This window comes from Hyla sarda, chromosome 6 (genome assembly GCF_029499605.1).
Source record: "Hyla sarda isolate aHylSar1 chromosome 6, aHylSar1.hap1, whole genome shotgun sequence".
In the NCBI taxonomy this organism is placed as follows: Eukaryota; Metazoa; Chordata; class Amphibia; order Anura; family Hylidae; genus Hyla; species Hyla sarda.
The window spans coordinates 126,052,898-126,073,571 of record NC_079194.1 but is presented as its reverse complement, the minus strand read 5'-3'; the positions used below and the strand labels follow the sequence as shown (position 1 = coordinate 126,073,571).

The window sequence follows — 20,674 nt, the reverse complement described above, 5'->3', positions numbered from 1 at the left end:
TGAAAGCCAGAAGTATCTGCAGTGTGTGAGTTAATGGAGGTGCGGGAGCTGACAGCTCCTGCTGCACCATTCTAGAGTACTGCCTCTGAGTTCTCAAAGGCAGAACACTTGCTTGCATTGCTGGGTGACACCATAGCGAGATTCCTTCCTGCTTGATGGTGTCACCCCACTTGGCCCACCCCCCCCCCCCCCATAGCAATGCTACTGCCAGTTAGCCACACCCTCTGATGCTCCTCCCCCTGCCGCTCCACCAGTTTTTGAAGCCTGCACTGAGCCTGCCCTGGAGGATCGTCTGTACTCCATCTTAGACAATCCTTAAGACAATCCATCTTCTTCTGCCGCCGGGTCCGGTAGGTCAGAGTGGACTCATGTGATGGGCAGCCACACAAACTGCAAACAATGTTACTCACAATTCACACACACAGTGTGCTGTGCTGCGGCCCCGGCCAGGTATGTAAGTGCACTGACTGCATCTGTCGGTGATCCTCTCAGCCAGGGCCTCTGTCTGCACTGCTATTCACATGGGAGTAAGTGCACTGCAGAGCATTGATTACACCCTAGTGTCTTCTACAGACACTTGGGTGCAATGCTCTGCACATACCCCAATGTGTATAGCAGGACTCTGCACTGTATAGCAGGATTCTTCTACAGACCCTAGGGTGCAATGCTCTGCAGTCTGCATACACCTGCCACATGTATAGCAGTGTGTGTAGTGTACATTACTATACAGGTAGGGGTATGTGCAGAGCATTGCATCCTAGTGTATGTACATTCCTATGTTAGCGGGAGCCAGCGGGATTGAACAAACATTTTAGCGGGAGCGGGCAGGATTGGACACACATGTTGCGGGAGTGGGTGGGAGTGGAGCAAACACCATGTGGGAGCGGGCGGGATTGGTCAAAAAATCATCAGGAGCAGGCGGGAGCGGGATTGAAAAAACAGTCCCGCGCAGGGCTCTACTGTGAGCCACCAGGGAGCAAGGAAATGTAATACCTTTCCTGCTCCCCAGGTAAACCCTCTAACTGCCCATTCTCCCATCACTGCTGTCCTGATGCCCACAAGGTTTCCAGGTATTTCCAGGTAATAATGTTTAGCAGCACCTGTTGGGGCGCAAATGTTTGGAAATCTCTTTTTGTTAGAGGGCCTGTCTGAAGCTGATGAAAATGATCTTACTGTGGTTACCTGTTGGGAGACATGGCACTAAGTTGTGCAATTCCCTTTCTTGCAGTTTCATCATAGGTAATATAAAGGATTACACATTTACATAGCCAGAAATCGTTCTTCTGGCTATGTAATGCACAGATAGTAGCAGGCAAGAAACAATTTGGCTGATGTTGTGAGAGAACTATATTCTATATCTATGCTAACACACATTCTGTATTTCAGCAGTCCATATGTTCTTCATCTGGAACATTAACAGTTAAACTTGATTTGAAATTTTCTCTTCTGACATCAAATATATTAGAAAAAACAAGAAGACGTACCCTAATGACATCACAGGCATCCTGATAATTGGGCCAGGAGGGGTATAAGAGAGGAGGCTGGAGAAGGCAGCAGCACACGGAGAACGCAGGCAGATCCCAGACAGACGCTGCTCCACACAGGAGGGGACATCCAACCAGACACCACGCTCAGCCGCGGAGTTGACATTATACAGGTAACTTCTCTCTAGATATGTTCTATCCCAGACCTCAGGGAAGAGACAGACTGCAAAACTGTTGGTGCTAAATGTGGGGAATACAAAGTTAGACACAGGCAAATAAAGTGAAGTGTATATTGGTGTTGGCTAGAACATATTTAAATATAAGAAAGAGAGAGAGTGATACAGATAATATATTTAAGTGTGAGAGAAAGAAAGATATAGAGAAACATGAAAAGATACATAGATATTACATATATGATAGATAGACAGACAGACATATACATAGATGGATAATTATTTAGTTTTGGAGAAAGATAGACATAGAGAGATGATAGATAGATAGATAGATAGATAGATAGATAGACAGATAGATATAGTTATAGATAAATAGATAGATAGATATAGTTATAGATAACAGATAGATAGATAGATAGATAGATAGATAGATAGATAAGTAGACAGATTAGAGATAGATAGATAAATATAGACTGATAATATCTTGATTTAAGATTGGGAGAAAGATAAACATAGAGAGATATAAAAAGATAGATAGATAGATAGATAGATAGATAGATAGATAGATATGAGAGTGTGATAAACAAATAATGATTTCGTTTTGGAACATGAGATAGATAGATAGATAGATAGATAGGAAACATTGCTTTATACTATATAAATCGTGGGGGAAAATCTATTACACCTCTCAGTCATAGATGTGCAGGACTTCACTGTGTTGTTCATCTATAGCAGAATCACAATAATGTAACAGTTCACTGTTCATGGGGTCCAGTCTGGAATAAAAAGTAACATTAGGGGAGCTATATATGAAATCCACATGCCACATAACATAAAGGAAGTTTTGTTGCATCTATTGTACTGTGTTTTATAAATTAAAGGCTGCTTAAAGGGGAACTCTATTAGGATTAATATTTATATGATACCCTTTTTTCACCAGTTCATCGACTGCAGAGATCCTGTATTTAATCAACTTTCTAGGGATGGTTCCTGGGGAGAATTTGGACTGGCACCCTTCACATTTTGTATTACTAAGGTTCTTTTCACTTCACATTTTGGTGCCCAAACTGGTGCCCACGGGCTGCTGCTTTATTTCACTGAGCAGTATACAGTGAAACAATGTGTGGCATATATGAGCATATTGAAAGATATATTCAGATGTATATATCAGGACATTTCCCAAACCTATACCCCCAGCAGACACTGACAGATGCGGTGTGAAAATATCCTACCAGCTGAGCAGATAAAGCTGGTGCCACATGTTGCAGACAACTTTTGGGCTGTATATTGTATCATGTAGTGCTGGCATGTGGGTGTTGCTGCCAAGTTACCCAATGGAGATCGGACCATTACCAAAATACTAGGGTATGACTCTTTCATAGACAGCTTGGCACTAGACACTTTGGCCGTTTTCATGTTGAATAATTCGTATTCTATTTAAACCTGAAGAATATTTCTACAACTTTCACATATCTCCCTATAAGTGCTTTTCTGAAACATTATCTATGCTATACATTTTTTTTAATTGTTACATACAGCTGTAGCAGATCTGATTTTTTCATTTCACACCAAGGTCTTCTGATCTTGTGAGTCCTAGGTTATATCAATTGACAAGCACAGACCGGCGCCCCAGCTCTCCTCGTGCATGGAGTAATCTTAGCTCCGTGCAAGGAGATCGCACAAAGCTGTGGTCAACGCACCCCCTCCGTGCACATTTATAGGAGAGCCAGAGATATACGAGCTAGAGAAGAGTCGGTGTTCTGAACACAAATGTTCAGAGCATCAAGGCGCTGGGCAGGAGAATGCGGGGGTCCCAAGGGGTGCTGTGAGGGATAAGAGATTATTTACCAGAGTTCCCCTTTAAAGCTGGGATTCCACTGGGCAGCTTTTTTATGGAAAGCTGGCACTGCAGTTTTTGAGCCAGTCAGAAGTGTATCCATGGGGAAGGAGAAAAATAAGTCCTTCCTATACATTTCCCATTCATTTTTAATACACTTTTGGCTTTAGCTTAAAAACTGCAGTGGCAATTTTCCAACAAAAAACTGTCAAGTAGAAACCCAACCTAGTGACCTATGGAACCTCTACAATGTATTTATTACATCTATGAATCTGATAGTTATCTTAATATTTTTGGTCTATGCCAATCTAACCATTCGAGAGTCCAGCACAAGAGATGAGTGGTTCTGTTCAGTATGAATCACATTCGGTCCAAATTCCACAAAAAGTTCAGATTTGTTTGAATCAGAATTTTCTGTCCTTTGTTTTGGAAGATCTGCTTATAACAGAGAATGGACTTCTGTCAAAGGCAGGAGTCTCTTCTTCCATACATTAAGCCCCCGAGAGGTGAGTGACCACATGTATACATCTCAGCTTACACTTACTACATATGATCTGCAACAGGCCCAGTGAATGTGTACCACCGCTCAGTGTACTGTACAGGAGCAGAATCGACTGTCTTCGACAGTAGTCCCTGCTGCTGTACATATGTTGTATGGGAAATCACAAGGCAGTTGGGGCACTTGCATTCACCTAATCTGACCCAAAAAGAATCTTGGTAATAATAATAATAATATATCAATATTGCTATAATCATCAGGCATTATTTGTGCTTTGCTTGCTATAACCATGTTGTCCAATTAGGAGACAATTCTTCTTCTAAATTAGTTCAATCCATGGAGATACCTGCTGAGATACAACTAATGAATGATTCTGAATGTTATCTAAACCTATTGATCAAAGGTGCATTTAGCAAGAAATCTATAGCAGATCGGTATGTCTCTCTTTCCATCATCTACATCATTTCCATGTCTACCACGCTACATTTAAATATGAAACAGCAGTGTTTAAAGAGGTACTCCGGTGGAAAACTATATCTTTTTAAAATCAACTGGTGCCAGAAAGTTGGACAGATTTGTAAATTACTTCTATTTCAAAATCCTAAAGGGGTACTCCAGTGGAATTTTTTTTAAATCAACTGGAGCCAGAAAGTTAAACAGATTTCTAAATTACTTCTATTAAAAAATCTTTACCCTTCAAGTACTTATTAGCAGCTGTATGATACAGAGGAAATTCTTTTATTTTTGAATTTCTTTTTTGTCTTGTCCACAGTGCCCTCTGCTGACACCTCTGTCTGTGTCAGGAACTGTCCAAGGCAGCATAGGTTTGCTATGGGGATTTTCTCCTGCTCTGGACAGTTCCTGATACGGGCATCAGGTATCAGCAGAGAGCACTGTGGACAAGACAAAAAAGAAATTCAAAAAGAAAATAATTTCCTCTGTAGCATACAGCTGCTAATAAGTACTGGAAGGGTAAAGATTTTTTAATAGAAGTAATTTACAAATCTGTTTAACTTTCTGGCACCAGTTGAGTTAAAAGAAAAATGTTTTCCACCAGAGTACCCCTTTAATCCTTCCAGTACTTATCAGCTGCTGTATGCTACAGATGAAGTTCTTTTCTTTTTTAATTTTTTTTCTTTTCACAGTGCCCTCTGCTGACACCTCTATCCATGTCAGAAACCTATCCTGCTCTGGACAGTTCCTGACATGGACAGAGGTGTCAGCAGAGAGCACTGTGGTCAGACTGAAAAGAAATTCAAAATCAAAAGAACTTCCTGTGGAACATACAGCAGCTAATAATGCTGGAAGGATTAAGATTTTTAAATAAAAGTAATTTACAAATATGTTTAACTTTCTGGCACCATTTGATTGAAAAAAAAAATGTTTTCCACCGGAGTACCCCTTTAAAGGAGAAAAGGAGATGTCCGGTGCGGACTTTCCCTATTCCATCCTGCCCCGGCTGCAAAAAAAGAGAAAGCTTTCACTTACCTTCCTACGTTCCCCCAGAGCTCCGCAACAGCTGATCGGTCGGCTGCGCTGTCTACTTCCTACTTCCCTTAGCCCGGTACGTCACACGGCGCTTCAGCCTATCACCTGCCAAGACGGGACATTGCTGCGGCCGGTGATAGGCTGAAGCACCGTGTTACGTACCGGGCTAAGGGAAGTAGGTAGTAGACAGCCCGACCGACCGATCAGCTGTTGCGGGCTCCGGGGGAACGTAGGAAGGTAAGTGAAAGCTTGTTTTCTCTTTTTTTGCAGCCCGGGAAGGATGGAATAGGGAAAGTTCGCACCTAACATCTCCTTTAACCCCTTAAGGACCACGGTTTTTAAGTTTTTGCACTTTCATTTTTTCCTCATCACCTTCTAAAAATCATAACACTTTCAATTTTGCGCCTACAGACTCATATTTGTGGGGCAGAATTAGAACAAAAATGCCATTTTTTAACTTTTGGTGGCTTCCGATTCTACGCAGTGCACTTTTCAGTAAAAAATGACACCATATATTTATTCTGTAAGTCCATACAGTTACAATGATCCTCTACTTATATAGGTTTTCTTTATTTTACTACTTTAAAAAAAAATTATAACTACATTCACCAAAATTTGTATGTTTAAATTTGTCCTCTTCTGACCCATATAACTTTTTTATTTTTTTGGTTTACGGGGTGGTATGAGGCCTCATTTTTGTGCCACAATCTGAAGTTTTTATCGCTACTATGATTGTTTTGATCGGACTTTTTGATAACTTTTTATACATTTTTTAGGGTATACAAAAAATATGCAATTTTGGACTTTGGAATTTTTTTTACGTGTACGAAATTGACTGTGCGATTTAATTAACCTTATATTTTTACAGTTTGGACATTTATGCACGCGGCGATACCACATATGTTTATTTTTATTATGTTTATATATTTTGGATATGGAATTTGGGAAAAGGGGGGTGATTTGAACTTTTAATAAGGAAGGGGTTAATGTGTGTTTTTAACCTTAGGGGACTTTTAGGAGGAATCATTAGATTCCTCATGCAGATCAATGTGGTTCCATAGAACCACACTGATCTGTGTGCTCAGCACTCGATTGATAAGGCCTGCCTGCAAGGTCGTGCCAGGCTTTATCATTCACAGCTGAGCAGCCTACACAGGAGCAGAGGTAAACCCCACTGGACCACCATGGAGCAGTTAAAGGTACAGTACCTTTAGATGCCGCTGTCAGCTTTGACAGTGGCGATCTAAAGGGTTAATAGCCGGCCGCGGCAATCGCCATATGTCGGCTATTAACGCCGGCCCTCAGCTACAAGAATCAGCTGGGGGCTGCCCAGTATGGCACGGGCTCGAGTCGGGAGCCTGTGCCATACCTGCTTAACGGCATATGGACGTATACACATCCATGGTCGTTAAGGGGTTAAAGGCGGTGTAATTGCATTGATATTATATAATGAAATTGCGTGTAAAATAATCCCATAGTAAACTCATCTGCCATAAATTTAAAACTCTCTCCCTAAATGTGTAGCCTTGACAACTTTCATATCATTAACTCCATAAAACCTGTCATATGAGGCATCAAGATGTTAATAGGGTTATCCAGGAATAAAAAAAAACAGCATTTTTTCAAAAACAGCACCACACCTGTCCTCAAGTTGTGTGTGTTAATACAACGTAACTCCATTCACTTAACCCCTTAAGGACCGAGCCCTTTTTCACCTTAAGGACCAGAGCATTTTTTGCAATTCTGACCACTGTCACTTTAAACATGAATAACTCTGGAATGCTTTTAGTTATCATTCTGATTCCGAGACTGTTTTTTCGTGACATATTCTACTTTAACTTAGTGGTAAAATTTTGTGGTATCTTGCATCCTTTCTTGGTGAAAAATCCCCAAATTTGATGAAAAAAATGAAAATTTAGCATTTTTCTAACTTTGAAGCTCTCTGCTTGTAAGGAAAATGGATATTCAAAATAATTTTTTTTTGGGTTCACATATACAATATGTCTACTTTATGTTTGCATCATAAAATTTATGAGTTTTTACTTTTGGAAGACACCAGAGGGCTTCAAAGTTCAGCAGCAATTTTACAATTTTTCACAAAATTTTCAAACTCGCTATTTTTCATGGACCAGTTCAGGTTTGAAGTGGATTTGAAGGGTCTTCATATTAGAAATACCCCATAAAAGACCCCATTATAAAAACTACACCCCCCAAAGTATTCAAAATGATATTCAGTAAGTGTATTAACCCTTTAGGTGTTTCACAGGAATAGCAGCAAAGTGAAGGAGAAAATTCAAAATCTTCATTTTTTACATTCGCATGTTCTTGTAGACCCAATTTTTGAATTTTTGCAAGGGATAAAAAGGAGAAAATTTTTACTTATATTTGAAACCCAATTTCTCTTGAGTAAGCACATACCTCATATGTCTATGTTAATTGTTCGGCGGGCGCAGTAGAGGGCTCAGAAGGGAAGGAGCGACAAATGGTTTTTGGGGGGCATGTCACCTTTAGGAAGCCCCTATGGTGCCAGGACAGCAAAAAAAAAAACATGGCATACCATTTTGGAAACTAGACCCCTCAGGGAACGTAACAAGGGGTAAAGTGAACCTTAATACCCTACAGGTGTTTCACGACTTTTGCATATGTAAAAAAAATATTTTTTTTTTTACCTAAAATGCTTGGTTTCCCAAAAATTTTACATTTTTAAAAAGGGTAATAGCAGAAAATACCCCCCAAAATTTGAAACCCAATTTCTCCCGATTCAGAAAACACCCCATATGGGGGTGAAAATTGCTCTGCTGGCGCACTACAGGTCTCAGAAGAGAAGGAGTCACATTTGGCTTTTTGAAAGCAAATTTTGCTCTGGGGGCATGCCGCATTTAGGAAGCCCCTATGGTGCCAGAACAGCAAAAAAAAAACACATGGCATACCATTTTGGAAACTAGACCCCTCGGGGAACGTAACAAGGGGTAATGTGAACCTTAATACCCTACAGGTGTTTCACGACTTTTGCATATGTGAAAAACATTTTTTTTTTTTACCTAAAATGCTTGGTTTCCCAACATTTTTACATTTTTAAAAAGGGTAATAGCAGAAAACACCCCCCAAAATTTGAAGCCCAATTTCTCCCGATTCAGAAAACACCCCATATGGGGGTGAAAAGTGCTCTGCTGGCGCACTACAGGTCTCAGAAGAGAAGGAGTCACATTTGGCTTTTTGAAAGCAAATTTTGCTCTGGGGGTATGCCGCATTTAGGAAGCCCCTATGGTGCCAGAACAGCAAAAAAAAAAAAAAAACACATGGCATATCATTTTGGAAACTAGACCCCTCGGGGAACGTAACAAGGGGTAATGTGAACCTTAATACCCTGCAGGTGTTTCACGACTTTTGCATATGTGAAACATTTTTATTTTTTTTTACCTAAAATGCTTGGTTTCCCAAAATTTTAACATTTTTAAAAAGGGTAATAGCAGAAGACACCCCCCAAAATTTGAAGCCCAATTTCTCCCGATACAGAAAACACCCCATATGGGGGTGAAAAGTGCTCTGCTGGCGCACTACAGGTCTCAGAAGAGAAGGAGTCACATTTGGCTTTTTGAAAGCAAATTTTGCTCTGGGGGCATGCCGCATTTCGGAAGCCCCTATGGTGCCAGGACAGCAAAAAAAAAAAAAAAAACATGGCATGCCATTTTGGAAACTAGACCCCTCGGGGAACGTAACAAGGGGTTAAGTGAACCTTTATACCCCACAGGTGTTTCATGACTTTTGTATATGTAAAAAAAATTTATATTTTTTACCTAAAATGCTTGTTTTCCCAAAAATTTTACATTTTTAAAAAGGATAATAGCAGAAAATCACCCCCAAAATTTGAAGCCCAATTTCTCCCGAGTACAGCGATACCCCATATGTGACCCTAAACTGTTGCCTTGAAATACGACAGGGCTCCAAAGTGAGAGCGCCATGTGCATTTGAGGCCTAAATTAGGGACTTGCATAGGGGTGGACATAGGGGTATTCTACGCCAGTGATTCCCAAACAGGGTGCCTCCAGCTGTTGTAAAACTCCCAGCATGCCTAGACAGTCAGTGGCTATCTGGCAATACTGGGAGTAGTTGTTTTGCAACAGCTGGAGGCTCCGTTCTGGAAACAGTGGCGTACCAGACGTTTTTCATTTTTATTGGGGAGGGGGGCTGTGTAGGGGTATGTGTATATGTAGTGTTTTTTACTTTTTATTTTGTGTTAGTGTAGTGTTTTTAGGGTACAGTCGCACGGGCGGGGGTTTACAGTAGTTTCTCGCTGGCAGCTTGAGCTGCAGCAGAAAATTTGCCGCAGCTCAAACTTGCAGCCGGATACTTACTGTAATCCTCCGCCCATGTGAGTGTACCCTGTACGTTCACATTGGGGGGGGGGGGACATCCAGCTGTTGCAAAACTACAACTCCCAGCATGTATGGTCTATCAGTGGATGCTGGGAGTTGTAGTTTTGCAACCGCTGGAGGCTCCGTTTTGGAAACAGTGGCGTACCAGACGTTTTTCATTTTTATTGGGGAGGGGGGCTGTGTAGGGGTATGTGTATATGTAGTGTTTTTTACTTTTTATTTTATTTTGTGTAAATGTAGTGTAGTGTTTTTAGGGTAGAGTCGCACGGGCGGGGGGTTCACAGTAGTTTCTCGCTGGCAGTTTGAGCAGCGGCAGAAAATTTGCCGCAACTCAAACTTGCAGCCGGATACTTACTGTAATCCTCCGCCCATGTGAGTGTACCCTGTACGTTCACATGGGGGGGGGGGGGGGGGAAATACCTCCAGCTGTTGCAAAACTACAATTCCCAGACATGTATGGTCTATCAGTGGATGCTGGGAGTTGTAGTTTTGCAACAGCTGGAGACACACAGGTTGTGAAACACCGAGTTTGGTAACAAACTCAGTGTTTTGCAACCAGTGTGCCTTCAGCTGTTGCAAAAGCTACAACCGCCAGCATGTACAGACAGTGGAAGGGCATGCTGGGTCTTGTATTTATGCAACAGCCAGAGGCATACTACATTGGCTGGGGATGCTGGGGATTGTAGTTATGCAACAGCTGGAGACACACTGGTTTGCTACTTAACTCAGTGTGCCTTCAGCTGTTGCAAAACTACAACTCTCAGCAGTCACCGACAGCCAACGGGCATGCTGGGAGTTGTAGTTATGCAACCACCAGATGCACCACTACAACTCCCAGCATGCACTTTAGCTGATTGTGCAAGCTGGGAGTTGTAGTTATACAACAGCTGAAGGTACACTTTTCCATAGAAAGAATGTGCCTCCAGCTGTTGCAAAACTACAAGTCCCAGCATGCCCATAAGGGCATGCTGGGAGTTGTGGTGGTCTGCCTCCTGCTGTTGCATAACTACAGCTACCAGCATGCCCTTTTTGCATGCTGGGAGCTGTTGCTAAGCAACAGCAGGAGGCTGTCACTCACCTCCTGCTGCTGCTCCACGATGCCGCCGCACAGGTCAGTCCCTCGCCGCCACCGTCGCTCCTGGGGCCCCGATCCCAACAGGGACGCCGGGGATCGGGGTCCCCAGCACCGGGGGTCGTCTTCCCGCACCCGCTCACGTCCTCCGGAAGAGGGGCGGAGCGGGTTGCGGGAGTGACAGCCGCAGCAGGCGCCCTGATTGGTCGGCCGGGAATCCGGCCGACGAATCAGGGCGATCGTGAGGTGGCACCAGTGCCACCTCACTCCTGCAGACTCTGGCTGTTCGGGGCCGTCTCTGACGGCCCCGATCAGCCAGTAATTCCGGGTCATCGGGTCACTGGAGACCCGATTGACCCGGAATCCGCCGCAGATCGCTGGACTGAATTGTCCAGCGATCTGCGGCAATCGCCGACATGGGGGACATAATGACCCCCCTGGGCGATATGCCGGGATGCCTGCTGAACGATTTCAGCAGGCATCCGGCTCCGGCTCCCCTCCGGCTAGCGGTGGGGGCCGGAAATGCTCAGGGCGTATCCATACGCCCTCGGTCCTTAAGGACTTGGAAACGGGGGTGTATGGATACGCCCTATGTCCTTAAGGGGTTAAAGGGGAACTCCGGTGGAAAACAAGTGGGGAAAAAATGTTTTCAAATCAACTGGTGCCAGAAAGTTAAACATATTTGTAAATTACTTCTATTTAAAAATATGAACCCTTCCAGTACCTATCAGCTGCTGTATACTACAGAGAAAATTGTGTCGATCTTTCCAGTCTGACCACAGTGCTCTCTGCTGACACCTCTGTCATATCAGGAACTGTCTAGATTAGAAGCATATCCCCATAGAAAACCTTTCCTGGACAGTTCCTGACATGGACGGAGGTGTCAGCAGAGAGCACTGTGGTCAGACTGGAAAGAACAACACAATTTTCTCTGTAGTCTATCTGTAGTATACAGCAGATGATAAGTAATGGAAGGGAAAAGATTTTTAAATAGAAGTAATTTACAAATTTGTATAACTTTCTGGCACCAGCTGATTTGAAAATGTTTTTTTTCCACCGGAGTACCACTTTAAATGAAGTGTAATACCACACACAACCTGTGGACAGGTGTGGTGCTGTTTTTGAAGAAATCAGCTCTGTTTTTCTAATCATGAATTACTCCTTTAACAGCCTATTCTTTAAAGGAGTGTTCCAGATAATACAATTGATTTAAATACGCTGTTGCCGGAAAGTAATACATGTTTTTCAAAAAAAAAAAAAAATGTAATCCTTCCCATACTTTTCAGCTGCTTTATAACCCGGGCAGACATGAAGTTTCTTTCAATCTGACACTGTGAAAACCTCTATAGCTGACATGGACTGTATAACTTTCTGGCACGAGTTGATTTAAAATATATATATTTTTTTCTCTGGAATACACCTTTAAATGAACTGATGCCAGAAAGTTAAACAGACTTGTAAATTACTTCTATTAAACAATCTTTACCCTTCCAGTACTTATTAGCAGCTGTATGCTACAGAGGAAATTATTTTCTATTTTAATTTTTCTGTCTGACCACACTGCTCTCTGCTGACACCTCTGTCTTTGTCAGGAACTGTCCAGAGCAGCATAGGTTTGCTATGGGGATTTTTCCATGCTCTGGACAGTTCCTGATACGGGCATCAAGTGTCAGCAGAGAGCACTGTGGACAAGACAAAAAAGAAATTCAAAAAGAAAAGAATTTCCTCTGTAGCATACAGCTGCTAAAAAGTACTGGAAGGGTAAAGATTTTTTAATAGAAGTAATTTACAAATCTGTTTAACTTTCTGGCACCAGTTGATTTGGAGAAAAATAATAATAATGTTTTCCACCGGAGTACCCCTTTAAGTCCTGTAAGTTTGCCTCCATGGATTGGACTTGTTTTTCCAGCACAACCCACATATGCGCAATTTGGATTGAGATCTATAGAATTTGCTGGAATAATCACAATCATGGATTTCTTGTAATTCTCCTTATACTGTTTCTAAATAATGTTTGCACTGTGACAGACCACATAATGAAAGCGGCCACTGCCATTAGGGAATACTGTTGCACTTGGTCTTGAACAATTAGGTGGCAAGTGTAACAAGACCCAGCAGACCATGCCCAGAGCAACACAATGGCACCACTGGCTTGCCTTTTTCTGGGGCATTTTGAGGTCCTCTTTTTTCCCTGCAAGTACCTGGATGTCAATTTGTTGTAAAAGAAAAGGGGTCAGCCAGTTTAGCTGCTGTCCTTCTTAAGACCTAGTCATCCAGCCATTATGATTTGGCCCTTGTAATGACACAGCCACTTTGCTACTTCTTCCTTTTATAGCCACCCACTGCCTAACAATTCTTATGCTACCCCTTAACCCCTTAAAGCGGGTTATCCAGGAAAAAACTTTTTTTTATATATCAACTGGTTCCAGAAAGTTAAACAGATTTGTAAATTACTTCTATTAAAAAAATATTAATCCTTTCAGTACTTATGAGCTGCTGAAGTTGAGTTGTTCTTTTCTGTCTAAGTGCTCTCTGATGACACCTGTCTCGTGAACCGCCCAATTTAGAAGCAAATTCCCATAGCAAACCTATTCTACTCTTTGTAGTTCCCGAGACAAGCAGAGATGTCAGCAGAGAGCACTGTTGCCAGACAGAAAACAACAACTCAACTTCAGCAGCTGATAATTATTGAAAGGATTAAGATTTTTTAATAGAAGTAATTTACAAATCTGTTTAGCTTTCTGGAGCCAGTGATATATAAAAAAAAGTTTTTTCGTGGAATACCGCTTTAAGGCCTTAAGGACCAGGCCTTCTAAAATCCATAACTCTTTTATATTTCCATTCACAGACCCATATAGGGCTTGTTTTGTGCACGATCAACTGTACTTTGTAATAACGTCACTCATTTAACCCTAAAATGTATGGTAAACCCCAAAAATTATTTTTTGTGTTTAAGGAAATTTAAAGGAAAATCAGATCAGCTATTTATAGTGCTGCACTGCCGCAGATGCCGTTATCTGTATTGGTCATGGCATCTGAGGGGGTTAATGGCGGACATCAGCTCGATCGCTGATGTTACTCAGTACTTCATCCTGATCAAGTACATGCAATTTATGTGTCTAGTACTTATATTTCTCTCACAAATAAAAAACTTTCTGTTGCTCACTTGGTTTTTCATCCTGGTTTTTCATCTTTCTCTCACCTACCATGTATTCACTTCCTCTCTGAGTTTGCTGTGATTCACTGTAGGCTGCTCTATAACCTCCTCTTCTTTGTTAACAGAAGTCTGATAGACAGGAGTGAGCACAGAGGATTGCTAGTCCCGCCCTCACTTACTGGACTTTGTCCTAGCCTGTGCTTCAGCTGGGACAAAGGTGATGTTGCAGCCGGATAGGATTGTGTTCTGCATGGTATGGGGACCCCTAGTGGTCTTTTTCATAAGCCATGATTTCTATAAAAAGATAAAAAATTTTTAATGAAGTATATTATAAAGAATGTTTTGCCAAGATGTACAACATATAAAAAGATTTTGAATCTGATAGTGCCCATATAAATGCCAGCTACAATGCCACCCCCTCCTAACAGTAGAATACCCATGCAGGATGTTCCTTTCTCCAATGAGTGGGCCAAGGTGTCTCAAATAGCATTGATAGGTGTTGATGTTGGCTCTACTATGTGTTATATGTATACACCAATGATAATGTGAACATATATATATATAGGAAGGGGCATGGACAGTACCTGGACAATAACGCTCTGCTTACGCAAAAAAATAAAACATATTAACCTATAGGAACCACTTGCAGCAGACACTGAATTTAACTAAGTATAAAAAGCACAAGGAGAAAGTCCCCAGAGACAGGGCTGACGCCTTTCATGCTATGAGTAAAGGTCAGAGGACCAGAAACGCGTCAGCCCTGTCTCTGGGGACTTCAATGGACTTTTATTTTTATCCAACTTTTATTGGATATTTCATTAAAGAATTTTCATGTTTTATCTAAAGTGATGACGTTTCCACAAGCTTTTTATCCATTTACCTAGAGGTTGCCGTGCACATCCCAGGTGAGCTGAGACATTATCTATTTTTTTCTAATAAAATATATTTTTATTGAAATTCAGTGTCTGCTGCAAGTGGTTCCTATAGGTTTATATGTGTAGAAAATTCCCTCTTTGTGAAATAAAAATTCATTACAAAGATAAGAAAGCTATTTTACGCCACAAGGGTTAACAACATTTGCCTAGAATCTGATATTTAAGGCATTGTTATCTGGAACTTTGGGTGATCCTTTTACAGCTTAAATTACAGAGTGTGCCGCTCCCTGGAGATAGGTTCGGGGCTGTATATAATTGTGTTGATATGTAATAATTATCCGCACATCCTGCTATGTTCTGTTTGATACACAGGGAGCTGCTGTTAAATAGATTGTGGTGCTACCTGCAGATTCCAACACTACCTAGCGGTGATAATTATTTGTAATGTGATGTGTTAATTTACAGTGATCTCTGTACAGTAATAAGGCTGATATTAGAACTTTACGGGACAAGTACTAATCCCTCCGTCTTTCTTCTGCATTGCAGTTATGATGTTGTCTACTTGGTGGTTGCTGCTTCTAGGAGCAGTGTTATCCCATTTGGTGGTGGCTCAAGAACAACCTCTGCCAGATGATGAAGAGGATATATCTGAAGACAGCATGGACCTCAGCAGTGTACTGAAGAGAGCCCAAGGGGCACTAATTCGCAGTCTTCTCGCTCGAACTGAAGAGGAGCAGAGTGACAGAGGTAATGATTTTTACTTGGGATATTACTTGTCCTGGGGTAGCTCCTGTGGCAATGTCAGATCTATCTCATGAGACTGCAACTAGAGGCGAGTTTTTCATTGTCTATGGGATTTCTGTTTTTCTATTTTGGCTGCCACCATAATAATCCACAATTAGGCCCACTTTATAACAGGCAATGTCTATTAAGAGTAATACATTACAGTACTTTCCATAGACAAACTGGGTCACGCGTGCTGTGTGACTTTGTTACAGTGGCTTGTACATTAAGGTTTGTGATATGAGAAAGCATTACTTTACAGCCTTCCTGTAGAAGTTGTAGCTGCAAATATAGTGAAGGCAGGGCTGGTGCAAGGATTTTTGCCACCCTTGGCAAAACCTAATTTTGCCGCCCCCTTGGCCCTTAGCAGGGAGCTTCATGCAGCCGAGGCATCATAGCCCAATGCGTGTTGGTAATTCCCAGTGTGTGCTCCAGTCTCTGAGCTCAGGGCTGGACTGGGACATATTAGACTATGCAGCCCATTTATTTATTTATTTTGGTGGGGCCCCAGCATTTGAACCCCCAATAAAAGTAAATGTGCTTCATAGTCTAAAATCATCTCAGTTAAAATGGCTCTCCAGCTGTTGCAAAGTTACAGCTCCCATCATGCACGGGGAGCTTCAGGCATGAAGGGAGTTGTAGTTTTGCAACAACTGGAGAGTCACAGATGGTGGTACAAATTTATTAATCATCACTGTAGAACTTACAAGTGACTCCAGCTAGTGGGAGTGACTCCCGGGAGACGTCTTCCCCGTTGTCCTTTATTTTCCTTTCTTCTACATCTGGTGCAGATGCCAGGACTTCTTTCAGTATCTTCCTCTTCAGAGTCTGACGTCCGGACATCATAGGTTCCTCACTTTGTCAGCAGATTCTCATCCTCTGTATGAAGACAGTAATCATTATAACCATGCCAGACATTGAGCACCCTTGACACACACTGTGCCCCCTAAGAATGCCAATGACAACAGTGGAGTGTCTGCAGTGTGGATGAGGATTAAGTCCCCCACAGACCCCTTTAGTACTCCTCCAGACTCCTAAGTCTTCTTCTCCTCCACACTTATCTGCCCCCCCCCCACCCCTCTGTCATCCTTCATACTCTTCTTTCACCCCCCCCCCCAACCCCTCTGTGATCATCCATGCTCCTCTTCCACCCCAAGCCCTCTGTAATCCTCCATGCTCAACTTCTACACCCCCACCCCTCTGTGATCCTCACTACTACTCTTCTACACCCCCACCCCTCTGTGATCCTCACTACTACTCTTCTACACCCCCACCCCTCTGTGATCCTCACTACTACTCTTCTACACCCCCACCCCTCTGTGATCCTCACTACTACTCTTCTACACCCCCACCCCTCTGTGATCCTTACTACTACTCTTCTACACCCCCACCCCTCTGTGATCCTCCATGCTCCTCTTCTACAAACTCCCCCCCCCTCCCATGATCCTCTGCACTACTCTTCAACTCCCTTCAGACCCCTCTGTCACTATCCCTGCTTCTCTTTCCTCCTCCCCTCTGTAATCCTTCATGCTCCTCTACCCCGTCCTCCTCCTCATCTTGTAGGAAGGCTGCAGCAGCTCTTGGTGGTGGGACATCACTAAGGGAGCAAGATACTGCTGTTGTTCTGGCAGCGCATGGTGAGGTGATAAGGGAGGGGGGAGGAAGTGGGGGGCGGTGCGTGAAGAGCATGCGGTGGCGTTGCGCTCCAGTCAGTGAGGTGAAGCGCTCTATCGGGCTGTGGGTTTCATCCAGTCAGAAGCACTGTCAATAGTATATAGTAACTTACTTGCAGCTTCACAGAAATACTGTCGCCTCGCCGCCCTCATCAAGAATGCGCTCTAGGCCAGTGCCTACCTTGCCTATAGGTGGCAATATATAGGCACCTATAGGCAAGGTAGGCACTGGCCTAGAGCGCACTCTTGATGAGGGCGGCGAGGCCACAGTATTTCTGTGAATACGCAAGTAAGTTACTATATACCATTGACAGTGCTCCTGACTGGCTGAAGCCTGCAGCTGGATAGAGGAGTGCAGTGCACAGCTGCTGTATGCTCTACAAGCAGCCCTGAGTAAAGGAGTTAAAGCATACATGGAATAAGCATCCTAAGGCTATCCTTCATATACAATAGAGCCAGGGACGATTGATAGTATTCAGAATATTGGGCAAACTAGATGGACCAAATGGTTCTTATCTGCCCACACATTCTATTTTTCTATGTATAGTTATATAACCTATGCTACTATATTATTATTCATGCTATACAACAAGTGACTTTATTTATATACTGTGTCTGGATTTGAACTTTGCAGACACAGATTCTCCAGGACTGGAATGGATCTCCAAGAGGCAACATCCTGGTAAAAGGCTTCTTGAAGAAGTAGAGAAGAGACAACACCCAGGCAAAAGAGAGGAAGGTGATTGGTATCTGGAGTTGCCCAAGAGGCAGCACCCAGGCCGGAGATCTACAATAGGTGATCCATTCCTAGATAACTCTAATCCTTCTTTGGGTCTCATAAGTGATGTTTTAAAGAGGCAACATCCAGGCAAGAGGTACCTGCCCTTTGCCAAACGCCAACATCCCGGTAAAAGAAGCTGGGATGATGATGAAAATGCTGACATGGGTGACCTTCAAGATGTAGAGAAACGGCAACATCCAGGTAAGAGGTATATAGAGTCGGAGAACTTTGACTATGTACCCCCTTGTGAGGGGCCAGACCCTTTCAACTGCAACAAGGGAAGTCTGCTGGAGCTTCTAGATAATGTGAACAGGGAAAAGATGGAAGAGAAGAGACAACACCCTGGGAGGAGGTCAACTTGGGAGGCAGAAGTCCCCGTTGTCCAAAAGTAATGTCACCAAGTTTTATTAGACCAGTTCAAGTAGCACCTCAACTCACCCCCTCCAGTTTTGGAGACCAAGTCAACTCTACCTGCAACCATGAATCCAAGTGAAATCCCCCCATGACCCTCAAATTATAACCGGCACTATGTCTACAGGGAACCAGCATATGTTACATCTCAATACAATTTTTGGTGTATGAAATTTAAACTTTCCTCCTCCAGTCTCTATCCACAACTCATTGTACCCAGCCAGAGACGAACTATGAGTGTTAATATAATGCTGTCCTTTGACTCCCCATATAATTATTATTGGTTTTCATCCTGTATTAATAGTTTGGTCTCTTAATACAGATTGGGTTTATTGGATCTTCCTTGTGTTGTGTGTCAGTATCACAGCAGGTTATAAGTTGCAGGGCAGGTAACTGGCACTAGATATAAATGAGAGTATTTCAGTACGCACTCTATTTGCATAAAATGAGTCACTAATATACACCCACACACCACTAAAATATAACATTAAACCCACAATAACATATAAGACAAAGAAAAAGATGGCAAGCAAAATATGAGCACAGAAAAATACATAACAAATCACATTTCATTAAAATTATAACTTGAGATATCATTGCAAATGTTAGAGAGCTAAAAGCACACCAAGAATTTATTTGTTTTTCAGGGTGTGTGTTTTTAACTTTTGTGATCTGAATTTCTCTGGTTGTAATTTAAATAAAATCGTGAATTTCTTATTCAGATTTTTCTATGCACATTTTTGCACTTAATTTTCAAATTTTTTTGGCACATAGGAGATAGATATACAAACTTTTAAAGGAGTTGTTTGGTGAAAAATAACTTATCCCCTATCCAGGGATATGGGATAAGTTATAGATTGCGGGGGTTACGAGTGCTGCCGGGACCTCCTGCACGAGGTCCCGGCAGCTGGATGGAATGGGGCGTGCTGACCCCCACATGGAGGTACATGGAGGGGGTGTGCCGTCCGCGGCTTTCTGCAGGGGTCAGACATCAGCTTCTGGCAAACTGCTGGGACCCCGTTTAGGAGATCGCAGGGAGACCCGAGTGCTGGGACCCCCCCCCCCCCTCCCCCCGTGATCTATAACTTATCCCCTCTCCTTGGATAGGGCATAAGTTATTTTTCACTAGACTACTCTTTTAACTCTTGTTCTTTTCACAATGGCCCAGATATATCAATCTGCCTGAGGCAAAAATGATCTGTTATTACCCATCACAACCAATCACAGCTCAGCTTTCATATCTTAAAGGGGTATTCCGGGATCTAAGCTTTTATCCCCTAACCAGAGGATTGGGGATAAAATGTCTGATCACGGGGGGTCCCATTGCATTTTATTGTATGCAGGGCTGCGTCTCCAGTGTCGGAAACTTCCGGGTTTCCGAGACTGGAGAGGTGACGTAACGTAACGCCCCCTCTGTGAGGTCACGCCACAAGGAGGCGTTACGTTACGTCAAGTCTTCAGTCTCGGAAACCCGGAAACGGGTGCTGCAGGGAGATCGCGGCGGGTCCCAGCAGAGGGCCCCCCGCGATCAGACAATTTATCCCCTATCTTCTGGAAAGGGGATAAAAGCTTAGATCCCGGAATACCCCTTTAACAAGTTTGGGTAAAGTAAGAGCTGAGCTGTGATTGGTTGATATGGGCAAAACCAGACAGTTTTATTTTATGGCAAATTGATACATCTGGGTCTATTCATTAATCCCTTTCAGTTTAAGACAAGAAGACCCATCAGTCACAGTAGGCTTTGAAGTTCAAAGGGTAGATAAAGGGAAAGGGGGGGGGGGTATAGAAGTCTCAATAGGAGCAAGGACTCTATATATTGGTGGGGGTGCAGGCATTAGACATGGGTAGAAGATCGCAAGGATCCATTAAGAAGTACCGTAACTAATGTGTAAGCATTTTGAGGTGGACATTGATGACAGGGGGTGCAAATGAGAACTGTCCACCAATTCTGCTGGGGAGCCCAGTTACTGCAGTAGCAACAGGCCCAGTTATAGGTTGTTAGACTTTGAGGGGAAGGGGGTGTTGGTCTAGGAGCTTTACTTGTATTTTTTGCCGCTGGACCTTT

At 42.8% G+C, this 20,674-nt stretch overlaps 1 protein-coding gene across 1 annotated transcript; it reads left to right on the top strand.

Annotated features, from left to right (window-relative positions):
• The first annotated feature begins 1,514 nt into the window (after window positions 1–1,514).
• TRH (thyrotropin releasing hormone) lies at window positions 1,515–18,946 on the top strand. Its single transcript, XM_056524951.1, has 3 exons — window positions 1,515–1,657; window positions 15,508–15,708; window positions 18,052–18,946. Exons 2-3 carry the CDS (start codon window positions 15,510–15,512, stop codon window positions 18,588–18,590), a joined length of 738 nt encoding a protein of 245 aa, XP_056380926.1. The 5' UTR covers window positions 1,515–1,657; window positions 15,508–15,509; the 3' UTR covers window positions 18,591–18,946.
• The last annotated feature ends 1,728 nt before the right edge of the window (window positions 18,947–20,674 follow it).

Excerpts from the sequence above, each read along its gene's own strand:
- TRH (XM_056524951.1), top strand. The coding sequence starts at position 15,510 with ATGATGTTGTCTACTTGGTGGTTGCTGCTTCTAGGAGCAGTGTTATCC. Across the intron at positions 15,709-18,051 it reads AGAGGAGCAGAGTGACAGAG|ACACAGATTCTCCAGGACTG; the intron begins GTAATGATTTTT and ends TGAACTTTGCAG.